We start from the raw sequence: 19,941 nt of genomic DNA on the forward strand, positions 1-19,941 counted from the left end.
GAGAGAGGGATTATGGGTTTTCTCCCATAGTGCCCTCTGGCCCAAAGAGCTTCAAGGGAGGTGTGAACTCATAAAGGTACAAAGTTTACTTTGTGAAGCTGGCATACTTGTGAACTCCAATGAGTAAAGGTGTAAACACAAGCCTTGTATTAATTAGTCCTACTTAGTACCTTGTTTCAGGTTCTGCCCAAAACATCTTCTTGTAAGATTAGATCAACTCTAATTAGTTAGCAATTTGTAAGGATTCCAACAAGGCCCTGTGCTAAATGCTACACACACACACACACACACACACACACACACACACACACACATACACACACACGAAATATGGTAGGAAACCAGGAGTATTTATGGAAGAAAGATTAGTTAAGTTTTCAACATGTTGAGTTTTAACATGTTAAGCACATCCAATTCAAGAGGTCCAATAAGCAACTATATATACAAATCAGGAAATCCATAGAAAGGTCAGAGCCATATTGGTAGATGTGAGGATCATCAGGAAACATGATATTTCAATCCATGAGACCTAATGAAATCAACAAAATAAACAGTATAGAAAGAGAAGAGAAAATGCCTCAGTCCACTTTTAAAAAAAGGGATACCCATTTTAGGAGGCATGAAGAGTTTGCAAAAGAAACTGAGAAGTGCTCAGACAGATAGAAGGAAAACCAGAAAAGAGAAGTGTCACAAAAACCTAAAGAAAGAGAGTATCAAGAAGAAGACGAATGACATGCCAAAAGCTTCAGAGTCAAAAAGAATGAGAACTGAAAAAAAGCCATTAGCTTTAGAATTTAAGAGATCATAATTTAAAAGAGATCAGTTTCAGTTGAATAATGAGGATGTCTGGTGAGAGTGAAGAAGAGAATGAGAGGCAAGAAAGTGGAGGGATGTAATGAAGACATCTTTCTCAGAGAACTTTAATAAGAAAATGGATGAGAGGCAGCTAGATGGCACAAAATGATAGAACACTGGCCATGAGGAACTGAGTTCAAATATGGTCCCAGACACATTAACACTTCCTACCTGTGTGATCTTGGGCAAGTCACAACTCCAATTGTTTTGCAAAAGAGGAAAAAAGGAATGAAAAAAACATTTTTTTTTTAAAGAAAGAAAATGGATGAGAAATATGGGATAGTATCTATAAGATATAAAAAGATTAAGTAATGATTTCTTGAAGATGAGAGAAACCTGGGCATTTTTGTAGGCAACAAAGAAGCTGGGAGAGATTGAAGATAAGTGAGAGAGTAGGGGTTATAGAGGGGACAATCTGCCAGAAAAGACAGAATCAAATGGGATCCAGAGTTGAAAGGATTCCTTAGAGACCAACCCTCTAATTTAAGATATTATAAAACAAGCAATGTTCAGATAGGTTTAAAGCATGTTAATTTTAAAACATTTCATTATATTTCATTTAAATTTCAATTCTTTACATTGAAAAAAGACATTTATACTTAAAAATTTGTTCATTGAAACATTTCAGTAAAAAAAAAAAGCAAAATTAATGATATGACATGATTTATAATACTAAAAATGATGAAATGTGTATAATAGCCTAGAATAATTTTTTGATTAGAGAGCAAGCACTTTTAACTTAAATCAATATGCTCTGACAATGCCTAAATATACCTCTTCCTTATAAAACCACAGTTTTGAGCATCAAAGTTATTCAACATGCAGTAGAATACAGAGTACTAGCAGCAAGCTTAACTTCAATTCCCACATTACTGCTTTGCATGTAACAAGTCAATGTATCCTTGGACCTCAGTGCTTCATCCGTAAGGCAGATGATGAAGGCCTGTCACCTCAAAGAACTACTATGAGGACAGCCCTTTAAAAATTTTAAAGAATGCTAAGTGTGAAAATTTTGAAAGAAATGTTAGACCCATTTCCAATCAAAGTACTCCAACTGACTTTGGAGTCAATATAAGGAAAGTTTTCCTGATACCAGGTAACTTTTGCCTCTTAAAAACTTATAACAATTACTTCTAGTTGGTGACTTCAGAGGGCAAAGAATAAACCTAATTTCCATTATACATGAGCAATAATAATAATTCCTACCTATAAAACTGAGTTTAAAGGCCTCAATTCCTTGAAGACAGGAATTGTACCTTTTTTTTTTTTTTTTTTTTTTTTTTTTTTATGGCTTCAGGAGCTGTATCAATTCCAAGCATATAGGCAAAATGTTTTTAAAATAGAAAAATGAATTATATATTTATAAATCCACTCACTCATAAACATAGAATTATGTTATGAATTTTGGTTTCATTTTTAAATGTTTTTGATCCTAGAAATTTTAAGGCATTGTAAAATATCACTGTGAATTTTTAAGCTGTATCACAAAATGGCTAATGCTCATTAAGTCCCTAAATTGTATGAAAATCCTACTGTGATCACAAAGTAGCTTTACATACTATTCCATTTCCTCTAAAGAACTCTACTACAATTACTACCATTGCTGCCACCATATCTTCTTTATCTTCCTCACGTTCCTTACAATGTTGCTATAGATGCTTCAGTGGTTGGATTTTTTATTGTGTTTTTTTTTTAATGTGCTTAAGAAAGTATTTAAACTCAGATTTTCCTGAATCTGAGGCCAGTTCCTATAAATGTATCCCCATTTTACAAATATGGAAATTATAATTAAAAGAGAATAAAGAATTTGTCCATGGTTAAGAGCAGATTTTTTAGCTGGCAACAACAGAACTGTGATTAAAATCCACATCTCCCAATTTTAAGTTCAATGCTCTTTATACTATCTAATGAAAACTTAATACATTAAACACATTTCCTTAGTCAAAAGCAGTACACAATTAAAAACAAATAAACAAAGAAAAAACATCCTTTCTATCAGGAAATTGAACTATATTGGGAAAAAAAAACACACAACAAAAAACCCTTCAGGATTTTTCTTTTGGATAGAAAATATGGCATAGTGGGTAGAAGATTTGTCATGTTATCTGCAATAGTTAGGTCTAACCCTGCCTCTCATACATCCTAGCTACTCTCATAGGGATGAGAACACTTGATCTCTCGATGCTTCTAGGCAACACTCTAAAATTTAGATTAGAGAGAAGTTGCTAACTAGAAGAGAAGAGTTATATTCCACACCCAGTAATTCTAAAAACAGGGAGGAAATCACAGGCCTAAAGAAAAACAAAAGCCTTCTATACTAAAAGGAAAAAAATTACTTCAAAATGAAATTATTTAACATGAATTATTTAACATGAAAACATTATTAGTTTTTTCATTTAAATATTTTAATTAAATATTAAATGGATTCATTATTTAAATAATTAGATTAATTAATAATATAATAATGAATCAAATTATTAATTAATTAAATATTATGTGGAAATATTAAAACAAATGGAGAATGAATAATATGAATCAAATACCTTTGCAGGAGTATGAATCCAGATAGCTGGGTTGAAAAGTATGTGATCACAAAGCTGCTTCAGTAATGGTGCTCCATGAGATAAACCATCGAGATACTTTGCAAAAGATAAAAACTGTTCCAGAACTGCTCTGGTTATGTGAACCCTGGATGACTAAAAAAATAAAATTTTTATTAGAATTAAATGTCTTTCCAGATTATCATACTAGAAAATGTCAACTATAGTAAAAGAATAAGGTTTTATTCACATATTCACATAGTTGAGTTGTTTTTTTTCCCTCCATAATTTCTTTAGGCTCTGTTCTAAGATCAGTTTAATTATGTTAATTTGCTATGATATTTAAAATATTCTAAAGAAAAAAATTTTTGAAACTATGTCTCATAACTATTGCAGGAAAAACTTGGCCAAATACATCCAGTATATGTGTTGGTTAGTTGATTGGTGACATCTTTTAATTCGTGCATAAACTGGACTGAAATGAGGCAATTGCACAGTCATCAGCTTCACACTCTCTTCTAACGCTACCACTACTCAGTGTCAGTAGAACAAGATGGCTGGTGACAACTGGAGATGAAGTCCCTGGTGACTTTGAAGTCTAACCAAGCTTCAAGGACTCCATAGCATCAGCTTCACCTGCCTTTACAGTCATTGGAATAGTGTTCTCATCTGCTCATTGCACCAGGGAAAGTCTTTATATGCCGGGGGTAGATACCCCCTAAGACACCACAGGGTATGAGACCCTTTGGTTACCCTCAACTGGGTTTATCCTGCCTGCCAAAACAGTATCCTGGGGTGTGGCTGCTGCTTCTTGTAAACAAGTGAGAGTTAGGTGAAGCAGGTGGGATACAAAAGGGAGAAAGCAGCCCTGTAAAGGACTTGGCAACCTTCAAACCAGAGACACTAATGTTCCCTGAGTAATGTACTACACTAGGGACAATTTAAAAAAAGTGAAATAACACCTAAATAAAGTTTCATTTTCAGCTAAGGAAACAAAATGGTGGAAAAATATTTTGTGACTGAAGGGATCTCCCTAAATTTGGCTTCTTATGATTAAATTAACATAAACTTAAATAATGCATGCCTTCAAATAAAAACACGGCCAAGGAGTAACAAACAAGAAAAGTCAAAGCCTCACAGACCATAGAACCATTGTATTTATACAATAAATCAACTTGATGCAGTGAACATTTATTAAGTGCCCATTTTGTGCTATTATAAGCTAAAGGTTGGGGATACAAAAAGAGGCAAAAGATAGTCTCTGTTCTTGCGAAGCCTACTATCTAATGGGGGAAACAACATAGAAATAAATATACACGAAAAAGCTATATGCAGAATAAACAGGAAATAATTAAGAAGGGAAAACTCTGGAAGGATTGGGGAAGACTTTCTCTAAGGGAGTATTTTAGCTGGAGTTCAAGGGAAGCCAGGGAAGTTGTGAGAGGGACAGCATTCCAGGCATGAAGGACAGGCAGCAATAACACCACAAGCCAAGATATACAATGTCTAGTTCCTGGAACAGCTAGGAGTCCAATATTACTTGACTAAAGGGTACATGTTAGATAGTAAAGTGCAAGAAAACTAGAAAGCGAGGTGCTAAGTTATAAAAGAATTTGAATGCAAAAGATATCATTCTATATTTTTTCCTCAAGGAAAAAGCATGTTAGTGGAATTTATTTGGAAGATATGGTTGAGAGTAGTCTGGGAATAATACAATCTGCATTTGAGGAAAATCATGTTAATGAGTGAGTGGACAATGGATTAGAATAAGGAGAGATTTATTAGGGCAGGCAGGTCCACCAGCAGGATATTACAGAAATCAAGTTTTAAGAAGTTGAGGATTTTACACTAAAATTGTGGCAGTGTCAGAAGAGAGAAGAGGGTATATTCAGAGAATGATGCAAAGGAAAAATCATCAGGCTTTGGTAACAGCTTGTATATGGAGGGTGAGAGATAATAAAGAATCCTGGAAGATTCCTTGGTTTCAAGCTAGGAGGACTGAAATGATGATTTTAGCCCTTTAGAGTAATAAGGAAAGTAGAGCTGAGGAGATTTTAGGAGAAAAGTTTATGAGTTCAATTTTTGATATACTGAGTGTAAGATATCTACTGGACATCTAGTTCAAGATGTCTGAAAGACAAATGAAACAGTGAGACTGAAGATAAGCAGAGAGACTGGGGTAGGAAAAGTATATTTGAGAATCATCATTTAAGTGATAATTATATCAAAACAACTTTGAGAAAGTAAGTCATGAACACAGTAGTATCAAATAACTTTTAAAAGATAAAATTTGTTACACTTTTAACAGATATGAAATGAATAGTTAATGATGTATCATTTTTTTGGATATAAGCTTGATAACATATCTGGATCAGAATCTTTGCTCAAATCAATAACAAACCATGAGAATAAAAATAAAGAGATAATCAACTGATAGTAGTCCCATTTGACCTATGTAAACAATATGCTAAAATATGGATAAAAGGGCAACAAATATACCTTTTCTTATTAACTTAGCTACAGGACCTAGAAAACATCTCAGCCAGCAAACATTTTATCTTCTTAATGATTAAATAAATAAATACACTGAAAATTTAGAATTTAAATTCTGGGCAATCAAAGATGAAATTAGAAGAACAGACACAAAACAGGAGAGCTCTGTTAAGATATTTTTATGCTAAGTACTTTACTGTATCAATGGAAGGGGAAGTAGCAGATTTAGACTTGCATGAGAAAATAGAAATAGCACTTAACTAGCCCAAAACAACCATATGTATACGATGGAGGCACATGCTAGGGATAACAAAATGTTGAGGAAGGATTATAAAACAATCTGAAAGAAAGTAGGATTCCAAATCCTTGGGGGCGGGGGGGAATTCTGGACAATTTAATCATGAGGAACCTTCTTGTTTCTAGACTACAATATAGTTGGACTATAAATATTTTGTTTATATATGAAACCTTTCCTCTGGAATTGATTTCCTTAGGGTATGTGACCAACGGTGAAATTGATGATGCAAAGAATATGAACAAATTTTATGACGGTTCTTATATGAATACAAATTGCATATAAATACAAATTGCTTTCCAAAATAGTTGAACTAAATCACATTTTCACTATCAATGTAATAGTATGCTTGTCTTCCTCACGGCCTCTATTCCTATTGACTATTTCCATCATTACCCCAATATTATCAATTTGATGAATATAAACATCAAAGTTGTTTGAATTTGCTATTTTCCATTTTTTAATAATTAAGAGCTGCTGATTAATGATTTTGTCTGTGGCTTTCAGTTTTTTTTTTTTAAACATTAATATGTCTTCAGCATTTTTCTATTGGAAATGTGTTTTTGATATATATATATTATATATGTTAATTTCTTATATTTTTCAGATGGAAACAATATTTAATGCTATTTTCCCACACTATAAAATTTATCCTTGACACTTCTTGCATTGAGTATGTTACTGTAAAAATTTTAAAGATATATCACAAAAATCTATTTCATTTTCTGTGATTTTTTTCCTGCCCTGTCTTTGGCTATGAATCCCTGAGATGTCTCTTTTTAGTTTTGTATGATGACATGCTTTTTACATATGGATAACTCATTAATTTGGAGTTTAACTACATAAAATACTAATATTCCTAAATCTATTTTCACAGCCTAATACCCTCAAGAGTTTTCACAGCAGATATTTTGTTAAAAAAAAAAAATTCCTTTCCCCCCCTAGTTTATGATCTTGGATTTTTCTGTTAATATTCTCCAGGTGTTCATAGTTAGGACAGGACTACATATCATTACTTTGATATGATTTGACTTTTGTTGTTATATCTCTCTGTAAAACTATATAGTGCCTGTTGATTAAAGAGAAATGAATGTTATTTATAAATTAAAGTTATAAACAAATGTTATTAAACATCTATTTAAATATATTTTCCAAATGCTTTTACTTTTAGGTGTGTGTTTTTTTTTTATACAAATGATCTTGAGCTCTTATAGTTTATCTCCCAAGTCTCAAGTCATAAATTAATATCAACTTCCAATCATAAGGTATTTGGTAATCTATTTACACAGTAACAAAAATGAGGCTACCAATATTTATTGTAGCTTTCTGTAAAATTATATTACTCACAATATCACTTCTCCTAATGAAAGGGAAACTAATAAATCAGTTCTTGTCTTCCAATTTAAAGCATTATTTACAAAATGCTTCAAAATAAAATGAAGAATGCACTCTAACAGAAAAAGCGAGCCAAGTGATATTCATCCAAATTAGGCTGCACTGAAATAAAATGTCAGTACCATTTAGTGGACTCTCAATTTATGACTGTACTTTCATTAATATGGTTATAGAAAAGACAATTTTAATCTCTCAATTTCTAGCACATTGTAATTAAAGAGTAGAAATAAAATGTCTGACAAATTAATACGCACATATATCTATATATGCTTTGTTTGAACCATTTTTATGTTTTGATGATTTCTTCAAATTTAGATAATCCATAAATGCTTTCACTCAGAATATGGAGCTTTTTGCAAAATAAATACTAGTGAATGTTTTCTCACCAAAGTAAAATTTAAATGGATAGGACTCTTATCACTAATACCAATTTACATATAAAGATCAGAATAAAAGGGAAATAGGAAAAAAAAAAAAAGAAAACATCCTAGTAAATACAGAAGAATATTAAGAATTAAACTTAAGTTATATTACATGTAGTTTAGACCAAAAGTTTATACATAAAGAATATATTAACATAATAATAATAAAAAGGGAAAAGGGTCTCCCAAGTGGTATTTACCTCAAGTATAAGAAGGAAAATTCCATAAATGTATAGCCTTTTTATTCGATTTTATAATGCAAATGCTAGGACAAATCTAAAACAATGATATATTTTGGAAAGATTCTGAACAACAATATGTTTTAAACAACAGAAAGACTATTTTAGGAACATAATAGGTTAAGTTTAAAACAAATTATACTACATGAAACATGAAATAAAGTAAATGAACTTTTAAGTACCTTTGTGAATTTGACTTCTAACATTCTTTTACTCAAAAAATTTTAATAACTTAAAATTGTAAGTCCATATAGCTGCAAGTAAATCTTATTTAAATCTGTCTACAACGTAAAATGCATGACTTCGGAAAGAAATAACAACGGGAAAGAATTGATAAAAATAACTAAAATATAGAAGATATTTTATCTTCCATATTTTGTAGTTGTATAGTAAAGACCATCACTTACCTTCTCAAGGAGGTAACCAATGACTAGAAAGCCTTTTCCACCCAGCATCTGTTCTTGCATGGCCACTGAACTCTTCAGCAATTCAACGAGGAATGCCAAAAGAGTCGCACTGTATATAAAGTATAGTTATATAGATAATGAACAAAATTGGATTACAAATAGATTTCTTTTTATACTATTATTTTACTGAAAAAAAAAGATGGCAAAATAACATTCAAAACTACTAAGATAGGTTTATTTTCTCATTACCTTTCACTAAAAACAAATATGAAAAAATTACACTTTCATTCTTTAAATTTCAATTAGAAACTTATTTCATATTAGATACTTGATTGTCATAATGCCATGTTCAACAAATAGAACATAGACCTTGGATAAAGACAAGGTTCAAACCTACATATATAGCTCACATTCTTGTTCTCTCCTCTTTCTCTCTCTTATATGTACACAGAGACACACACTCTTTAAATAAATACAAGTACATGAAATTCTAAAGTTGTAAAAAACACATCAGAAGTTGAATCCTATTATCAAAGATAAAACTAAAAACCTGCTTTCAAATTATAAAATACCAATGTGCTTAAAATATAAGCAAAGGCATGACTTTTAAGGAAAACTTCTATTATGTAAAACTAGGAAAAGAGGGAGAGATTATATTATGTTACATTATATGTAGCACAAACATATGCACATACATATATATGTGCATTCATTTTAAGCAAAGAATGAAAAATAGAAAAGATTAAAACTAAAATGATTAGATTTCAAGCAAATGAAAATGTACATACATATATACTGAAAAAAAATTTGCATTCATTAAATTTCATCAAAAAAAGACTTGTCAAATCAACCAGAAAAAATAACTTTTTAAGAAAGTTATTAACATAGAAATATTGTAGGATCAATTATGAATGTTTTGATCCTTTAAGTTCCTTATTTCAGAATTATAAAAATCAGTAATTTAAAAGATTCACTAACATTCAGAGAATACTTATTTGCAATTTTAAAATTTATATCAAATATTTCCAAACTGACTTCCATATATTTGACTAATAGAAGCTAAAATAATTTGAAAATTGATTTTAAGTTAATAGTTAAAAATTTTATGTCCCATAATCAAGAGCAAATTTAATTATAGGATGAAAGGTTGAAAGTTATCCCAGAAATAATTTTATTATATGTGGTCATCCTAAACAAGAACACTTTTCATGTTTCTTTACAATTGCCATATAACACACTCTTTTAAATTAATGTTTAGTAATATTAATCATGTTCAAAGTCAGACTTACAATTAAGGATAGAATTAATGTCAATTAGAAAAATTATTATAAAAGATAGAAAAAATTGGTGGTATATTTTATTTGGGTGAGATAAAAACTAATATCCAAAACTCAAAGACTCCTTTACCAGAAAATAAGGTCTCATATACAAAATAGTAAAAGTAGTACCTGGCCCTATAGTGTCAAACCACAAAAATTTAATTACTAAACAATTTTGCAATCAATAATTTTCTAGTTTTTCTCCTTCAAAGTGTTAATAGACTTTTCCCATAAAGACACAAATACCAAATTATCAAATTAAAGCTAATAAGAAATCACTTCCATATAAATGAAACAAGCAAAAAGGCAAGAGCACTTTGTAAGTGTTAGCTTATTAAATGCTATTGCACCTAACACTTTTATACAATTGACTGCAAAGATCACTAACACCTGTAGCATGTAGATTGCATGATTTCCTAACCTATAGATGGAATTCAGAGATATGCAAATTAGGGAGGAAGTGAATATAGTTCCTAAATATTAAAATTTCCAAAAAAACAAAACAAACAAAAAAAACAAAAAAACAAGAAAATCCTCACAATGGTCCATCAAATAATTCAAAAAACTATATTGGATACTAGAGATACCTCTCCTATGCAGAATCACTATTAAATTACAAGAATGTCAGGAGTTTCCTCATTTTGTTTCATGACTAACTTGCATCAAGAATCCAATAAATTAAATCTGACCTCCAAATACCATGGACTTTAAATCACAAAGAAAAAAGCCATTAATTCATTATCTCTTATCCCCTAATCTTCAAACTTAGCTAACTGGGATTTTAAAGGACTTCAACATCAATTAAGTCAGCAACTGAAAAGACAAATGCATTTACTAAATAAAATATTTCAGAACTTACAGATACAACCAATGGACATGTAAGCAATACCATATCATTTTAAATCAATATAATTTTGATTTGACATGGTGGGAGTAAAAGTAATTAGATGGCCATCTTCCAAGTGGAACAATTTCAAACAGAATTTAACAAACTTACCAGTAACTAAAATTCATCGGTTTGCTGCAGGGCTCACATTAAACTTGCAAAATTCTGTGTACTGCCATACAAAATTGCTCTCCATTCTTGCCTATTTCCAACTCCCCTAGATACAAAGGCAAATATAAAGGATACTTCAGCCCATTCCTATACTCCTACATACCACTTTCTGTCTAGAACACATCAGGTCATCTAGTGAGCAACTAAATATATATACCAAATAACAAGTATCCAGGTCTACTAAAGCTAACAGGCAAAATTTCTGTTGAAAAGTATAACAATACTGGGAACTAATTTTCAGTAACGTTTTATCTAAAAAGCAAAAAACATATTAATCATTACATTATAAAATTGGTAAACTTTTCAACAGATAGCACTATACTGTAATAAATTCTTGAAATAAAAAGAATAACTGCTTTAGGAGGCTTTTTCTCACCTATCTGTTAAGGAATATGGATGGCATTGATAATCTAAAACTAAAATTTTCCTTAAAATTAATGAATCCTAAAATCCTTAATACATTACAAATAAACCAGGAAGTAATAGTTCTCTGAAATTTCACACTTCTAAAAAGATTTCTTGAGAATAATCAAGAAGACAGAAATGACAACCCTCCCCCCAAGTTTCTTCTTTATTGCCTCTGTCTATAGCTCTCTGGCCTATTAGTCACAGACATTCTTATATTCCTAGCATATATGCAAAATACTCAGAAGACATTTAGAAACTATGTATGAATACAAGTTCTTCTAATTAAACTTTGACCTATATTTTGATGCTACTAAAAATCTAGTAAATATGGATTCGTTAGTAATTATTTAGAAATCACTTATATAAAATTATTCTAATGTTTAATATAATTACCAATGAGAAATGCTTGATAAATTATATACATGGTAACCATAATCTCAAGAGTTTTAGGAAATGTTGACTTTTTATTCATTACAGGAAACAGAATACTGTGAAAAACAAAACAATTGGAAAACATTTTGATTTAAGAATGAATCATTAAAGTCAATGGTAATAGGAAGAAAGTTGCCAAAGGGCAAAAAGCTTCTGTTTTAACTTGCTTTTGGTACTGCAATTGGCAAGCACTATAACAAGAACAATCCAATAGATGATATTTAATTTTAAAATGGAGATAAACTCAGTAAGATGGAGTCTGATATTTATGATTCCTCCTTTTAAAAGATATTTAGAAGTTTATAATCATTTTTAAGGCTGGCAAAACCTACTAGCAATAGAAAATGGATTAGTGAATTCATTAAGAACAGAATAAAAAGTTTCAAAGGAAATTAAAAAACTATAGGCAAAAGAAAGAGGAGAAACACAATAATGCTTTACTTTGGCATATGCAGATGGTCCAATGTACTTTGGCACTAATAAATGCTTTAGGAAAATTGTTTGGCATTAAGAATATATTCCACTTCTCTAGAAAGTTACAATGAAATGACCTGAGTTAACTAATGCCGTCTTTTTTATTCCCTTCTTGAAGCAAAACTTTTCCTAAATAAAGATGCTATCCACAACAAGAAAAAGTCATCATGAAGGAAACCATATTAGGTTACAGTAAAGACCAGTTTTCCTAAATTACTCAAAAATTCTTTTGAAAGTCTGGAAAAGTTTAATTCCTTGCCAATTCAATAATTAAAAGAATGATTTAAAACAAATATAAATAACCTTAGCTATTATGTGATGCTCAATTTTATATGTATACATCACAGGAGACCATACTGGAGACAATTATCTTAAAGTAAATCACTGCCAGAGCATTTACTTTTGTTGTCCTTTCTTTAGACCAATTAATGCTCCCTAAAAGCAGGGATTCTTTACTTTCTTTTTATCCTCAGCACCAAGCTTTGAGACTGTCACAGATGCTTATAGATTCTCAGTAGAGTCAAATTCAAATACAGAGAGATCCCTCCTGACCTGAATACTGACTTAGAAAATTACAAATCAACAAATATTTTCTTTTTTTTATTTATTTTCTTAAATATTGCCTAATATGGGGACAGGGAGGTGGTGAGTGGATAAGGCACTAGCCCTGAAGTTAGGAAGACCTGAGTTCAAATCTGTTCTCAGACAATACTTCCTATCTTGACCTTATTGCCTCAGCAAAATAAAAACAAAAAAAGTTTCCTAATATAGTTGTGCAGGCTCTAAGTCAGACACTTCAGTTCTATGCCTTTCATTAGTTATCTGACCTCTTTATCTAGAAATTTAAAGGGGACCGATTGACAAGGATTCCATGGTGGCTCTCTTTTAAGTCCAACCATATCCAAATAGAATATATGTCTCAGTACCTGACCAGAATGAAAACAATCTTCAAAAGAATATTACAGTAATTTTAACAATAAGAAAATCCTAATATTAGAGATACAGTTTTTTGCATTGGACAAAAATACTTATCATTGATGTCCATGTACTTGTTTAACATGACAAAATCTTAGATTAATGAAAGTTATTTCAATGGACCATAAGAGTATAAAGTCAGAAATATTAGAACTAAAAGGGATATTACATATCCTTTATCCAACACTTTCATTAGAAAGGCTAAGTAATTAAAGTCCAGAAGAAAGTGACTTGCCTAATGTCACACCATTAGTAAGTGGGAAAGGTAGAATGGAAATCCAGGTTCTATAATTCTACATTTGGCATTCATTTCACTACTCAACAATTCTGACAGGTTCGATTAAGTTTGAAAAGTTTTGACTATAAGCACTATAATATACTATATTAAAAGGTAAACCTCATTGGATTTAGAATCCAGTAGTAAAAGACTGACCATATATAGTCAAAAGATCATAGTTTGGCATTTGGGGAATTTTTTTTGGTCACAACATGTTAGGAATCAGCCAACGGAATGATAACAACTAATAAAGCCCATATACTATGATGTACAAGAATTTGCAATCTGCACCAGTGTAAGAACATTCACATCTATAAATCACAGATAATAGAATACAATACAAAGTATTATGGACTGCATAATTCCAGGGGCTCCCACTTGGGACTATCCTGCCCCAAAGGGCCTCATAAACAACAACTACTTCCTTCTCCTTTGCTTTTCTCTACCCAAACCTAAATGCTTCCCCTCACCACATTTCAGCTAGATATTAAGAAACCCAATTAATTTAATCCACACTAATGATAAATGATTCATATCTCACATTCTTTATCCTGCTAATGATATTTTCTTATTAATCCCATTTGATAATTATGAAAATCTGTAGGTTTTTTTTTTTTTTGGTGGGTAAGGATACATTACTATCAAATTTCATACATCTGCCCACTCCAGTTTATTATATCCTAAAAGAAAGGGTGGGGGGGGGGGGAAGAGGAGGGATGTGTAATCTTTAGTACTTTGCCTCTAACAGGCAGCTCAGGCCTCTATCTCCAAGCAAGATTCCAGTATGACAAAGAAGAATAACAAGAATGTCTATGCAAAGACCATAACTATCTCTTTTTCACTTGCAAGAAGAACCAGTGATTTCTATTTTCCCACCTATTCCTATCTAAACAGCATAAATGGTGAAACATGAGGATCAAGGGGACTTCCAAAAAGTATAAGATACTCTTTTGACTTAAGCTGAACATGTCCTAGAACCTCAAGTGATCGATCTGTCTTGGTATCTAATATCTAGAGTAGCTGTATTTCTTATCTAGTGGATTTCAAATGTTCCCATTACAGTTATTACTTCCTAGAAAGGAGAAGGGAATTGATCCTGACCATTAATAAATGGTTTCTCATATACTGTGAAACCAGGTTTTTCAGAGGAACCTTATACAGCATGCTGCTCTATAAAATCACTACATAAGATCTACTCTCTAGATTATTATTTCTCAAGAAATCCAGTTTATCCCCAGGACTAGTACCCAATCTCTTCCTTTGCATTCCTGGGAATACAACTGCAGTTTACTGAATAACTTTGACAACGAGGAGGGGGGGTAGGAGGGAAGGGAGAGAAGAAATACCTATATATAGATATACATAGATATAATAAGGTAGTATGAGTAAAATAAACAAGAACAAAAACACTAATCCAAAGCAAAAAAAAAAAAAAAAAAAGAATTTAAGAGGAAAAGTAATCAATGGTAGTATTTGATTTAATCGATTAAAAGAAATGTTTCTGGAAAAACTGCAAAATAAAAAAAATATAAGTATTGACTCCAAAAAAAAAATCAAATAAAGCAAATAGAAATGATAATGAAAAAATTGTTGAGGTAAATCTTTCAGAAGTGAAGATATATCATGATAAAAATGGATGCTAAAATAAAGCTATGATTTTTAAAAATTAAAAATTAAACTAGGAAACTATTACATCTCCAATCTCAGTAAACAAAAGCAATCAAGTCCCATCCCCCATTCCCCCAAAACATTAAAAATGCACAATAAATATCCAGGGGAACATAGGTCCTTGAAAAATAATATGCTATTAAGTTAGAAAATAAATCATGCCAAAAAACCCAACATTATTATTTTTGAAAGAACTGCTAAGAGCAGTGAATAAAATGCTCAATTTTATGAAATATTTTTATTTCTTAAATATTAATATTAAATTGTATTTTAGTTTAATTAATATTAGTTTACATATTAGCTAAATATTTGAATTTAAAGTGGTTTGTATATGAATAATTTGTAATTATGTAATCTGAGATTTAAAACTTCCAAAATAAAAGTAAACAAACAGAAAATAATGATGAATTGACTTAAAAATAATGTATTTAGTTATTTACATGCTGTCTTTACCATCCACATGTAAGTGTTCCACAAAGAAAGGCTTGTATTTGTCCTTCTTTATATCCCTAGCAATTAACAGTCTGCCTAAGCAAGTAGTAAGTATTTAATAAATTCTTGCTGACTCACTAACCACACAATATGTAGAGAAGTTTCTTCTTGTACTCAAAGTTTATATTGACAGTGAACTTTTACAAATTTAATATTTTAATGATAACAATAACAGTTAATGTTTACATAGGTCAGGAGCTAAGCTAAGCACTTTACAATTCTTACCTCATTTGATCCCCACAACAACCCTGAGAGATAAGTCCTATCATTATTCCCATTTTACATAAGGAAACTGAGGCTTACAAAGGTCAAGTGTCTAATGCAGGATTTCGGAGCTAATAAATAAATGTCTGAGATCATATTTAAATTTAGGTTTTTCTGACTCCAAGCCTGAGGCGCTCCACTATGCAAACTAGCTGCTTCATTTTAAATTCACTGGGCGGATTGGTTGTTTAAAAGAAATTAACATTTATATTTCTTTAAAGTGAGAAATTATGTCCTAATTTCATATAAATTTAGATTCCAGTATATTTAAAATAGTGTGCCTGGAATTTGAGTTTCTATTCAATATGATAATTCTCATATAATGTAAAGAATAAAGAAAATGCTACAAATGAAGAAAAGTAACTCTAAAATTAATGCCTTTGAGTGCCAAATAAAAAGCTATAAATAATTTAATACAACAGAACTGTTACTAAAAATATTTAAAGAAAAATATAAAGATTAAGCTATGAAAGGATCTTAAAAAAAAGCAAAGAAATAAGTAGCTTTAATAAAAGATGGCTATGGTGTTGTCTGCATGTGATAAACATTTTACTAGTCTTTTCATACATACACACAAATACACAACACAAATAATAATATATAAATTATTTGACTCAAAATATTTCTCAGGATTTTCTGCACAAAAGCTAAAAATGAAGCAAGAATGAGTCATGTTCAAATAATAAACAGAATAAAATCTCTAAGCCAAAAAAGCTAGTGAAACTATTATATTGTAATATTTCTATTAGATTAAAACTCCATGACAATATTCTTACTCATTTTTTCAACCCTCAGATAATTAAGTATGATGCCCTGCACAAGTCAGGTATACAGACAACATTTGCTAATTCAGTAAAGGCATAAAGGAATATATAAATACATAAATGAAACTAAAGTATTAATTGCACTGTTCAGCTATTTTGGATATCTTTATCTCTAAAATGGAAAATATGTTTGGTAGCGGGTTTTTCAAAATTTGTTTAGTTATTAAATAAGAGTTTAATATAAAGCAAAGACAATGAACAAAATTCACTAGTTGCAATAGATAGGATAGGATACAGGATAAAGAGTAGCTTCTCTATTCATATTACTTATTTGCAATACTTGAAGCCTCTTACTTTCTTCTTTCTTGGAGTCCTGAACTCTATCTTTGTACAACTCAGAACTTGAAAGTATTTTAAAATATATTCATTTCTGCTTACATGTTTTATGCTACATACACATAAAACTCTGATTTGGACCACCAATAAACAATTCTAATACATAAATACCTTGGGGAATAATTTTTCTTTTTCTTCCAAAACTGCTGTTAATAAGGGGAAAAAAAAATTGTACAGAAAGGGGGAGACAAAAGGGAAATTTATATGTATATTTATGACTTAAAATTGTAATTTTATGGCATGTTTGGCCCAGATTAAGTTTTGAAGGCTGTGTGGCCCCAATGATTGCCATGCATATTAGAATCTACACTTTTTTGTGGCTAAACATGACAAGAAATTCTATTCAAATGAAGCATTATTTGGTACCTAGGAAACTGATCTAGTCAGACATCATAACACGGTCAGTCTTAATGTTTTATTTAAATGGAATTATTATTTGAAAGCTAGAAAACTGATCTATTCATACACTATAATTCCTAATCAGGGTTTTCCAAAACTGGACAAGTCAAGGATATTACCATGCTCCCAGTCAATCAGGCTCAATAAGGTATCATTCTCAATTCCTCAATGGCTCTCATTCCATATCCAATCAGCTGTCAAGTTCTATCTTTTCTAAATTCTTAATAAGTTCCATTCTCTCTTCTGACACTTTATTTGTCAGAAAACTGTTTCTTAATGTCCTTTGCTAAATCTTTGTGCAGGTAATGCTTGGTATCTCCAAGGCTCTGTCCTAAACCTTCATCTTCTCTCACTCTGTGATATAATAATAGCTAACATTTATTGAGTTCTTATTAGGTATCAGATCTTACTAAGTGCCAGCACAAGCATTTTACAATTATCTCCTTACATCCTCACAACAACCCTGAGACGAGGGGACTATAATTATCCACATTTTACAGAAGAAACTGAAGCAAATATTAGATACCACCCAGCTAGTAACTATCTGAGACTGCATTTAAACTCAAGGTTTCCTGACTCCAGGCACCACACTTCATCCATTAAGTCACATTTCAAGCATCATTTCCATGTACGTGATTCCTAGATCTATCTATTCATCCCTAACCTCTCCTGCTCACTAGTCTAACATGTTGACTTTCTACTGGCCACTGTAAACATCTAAGTCTTAAACTTAAATATCTAAGTCCAAAACGAAACTAAAATTGCCCTCCAAACCCAGATCTTTCCGTATTTCCCTATTACAATGAAAGGTGCCATCATTACTCAAGTCACCCAGGCTCACCACTTTGGTGCCATCCTTAGCTCTTCAGTATTGATCTCACCCTATTTTTATTTCATTGTCTGTTTGTTTCTCTTTTTATATGAAATCCTTTTTGCTCCTCTTACATTGTTGCCACATTGGCATAAGCCCCTCATTCCCTCATACCTAAATTACTGAAATAATCTATTGGTTGGTCTTCCTGCCACAAGTCACTCCCAATTCTAGTGCATACCACTCAGCTTTCAGAGTATTCATTCTAAATAAAACTCAGGTCTGACTATGCCACTTTCTTGTTCAATAAACATCAGTGATCATCTATGTACTTCATGATAAAATATAAAAACCTTTACTTGGCTTTTAATGCCTTCCATAACCTGGCTCTTACTGGTTTTATCACACTATTCGCCCCCACATACTCTACACTGGTCTCCTTGTTGTTCCTCAAATAACTTCTCTCAATTCTAGGCATTTTCTTTGTGGCTGTCCCTTTATGCTCGGAATGCTCTTCCCCTTCCACATTTCTACTTTCTAGATTCTCTGGCATGCTTCAAGTTTTAGTTAAAGTGCTACTTTTATACAAGAAGCCTTCCATGACATACCATAAAGCTAGTACCATCTCTCAGTTGATTATCTCCAATTAATCCTGAATATATGCTGATTCTTCATAATTCATGATTAACATGCTTCCTTAACCCATTAGATTATGAATCCTTGATGACAGGGACTATCTTATGCTTTCCTTTGCAAACTCAGTGCTATCTTAGCACAGTGTCTGAAACATAGTATATGCTTAATATATGTATGCTCATTGATTCAATAATTTTATGGAATGCTTTAGGTCCTCTTCAAAGGAAGTCTTTCAATTGAAGATAGTTGTCCACTTGTAAGAGATGGTCTTAGTTACACAGAGGTTTGATAAATGATCCAAGTTCCTTAAGTGTGATTGCCTATAGTCCACTTGTCTGCACTGAGAAGTAAGGGGGGAAAGAAGAGAAAGAATAAGAAGGCTAGAGTCATTCACTATTATTTACCTTAAGTATTATAAGAAATATTTATGTATTTCTAATGATAAATGTTGAATACAGCCAGGTAAAGACACAATGAGTATAAACAAACCACTTTTCATTATTGAGTCATGATCACAATGACTATCATAAGGCTCAAAATCAATGAAATAATTTTGATCTTTTTGTTTCCACAAGCTCTGTCTATATAAACTCATATAAGAATAAGCAAAGCTATTGTACTAACAAAAAAAGGGAGAAAAAAACAATTGTTCACTAAATGGAAATGATAATGTTTAAAATAACAGAAAAAGGAAATGTGATTAGTCATACAATAGAGGAAATAATCAAGGAAGCTACATTAATAGAATTTAATAGCTTTTTTCTACAACATATATATATATATATATATATATATATATATATATATATATATATATATATATATATATATATATATATATATATATATATATATAAATTCATATGTAACTCAATCAAGCTTTAGGCAATCAACTTTACTAAATAACCTATTACTGGTCAGTG

General features: G+C 31.1%; 1 protein-coding gene across 1 annotated transcript in view; it reads right to left on the reverse strand.

The window, feature by feature from the left end:
* Positions 1–19,941, reverse strand: part of NBEA (neurobeachin) — a 754,131-nt gene that overhangs the window by 597,301 nt on the left and 136,889 nt on the right. The window contains exons 11-12 of the mRNA XM_051986470.1: positions 8,647–8,755; positions 3,399–3,551 (exon numbers count right to left, since the gene is read on the reverse strand). Of these exons, the coding sequence (XP_051842430.1) occupies positions 3,399–3,551; positions 8,647–8,755 (262 nt within the window). The remainder of the gene's footprint in view (positions 1–3,398; positions 3,552–8,646; positions 8,756–19,941) is intronic.

Source organism: Antechinus flavipes, chromosome 3 (assembly GCF_016432865.1).
Source record: "Antechinus flavipes isolate AdamAnt ecotype Samford, QLD, Australia chromosome 3, AdamAnt_v2, whole genome shotgun sequence".
NCBI lineage: Eukaryota > Metazoa > Chordata > Mammalia > Dasyuromorphia > Dasyuridae > Antechinus > Antechinus flavipes.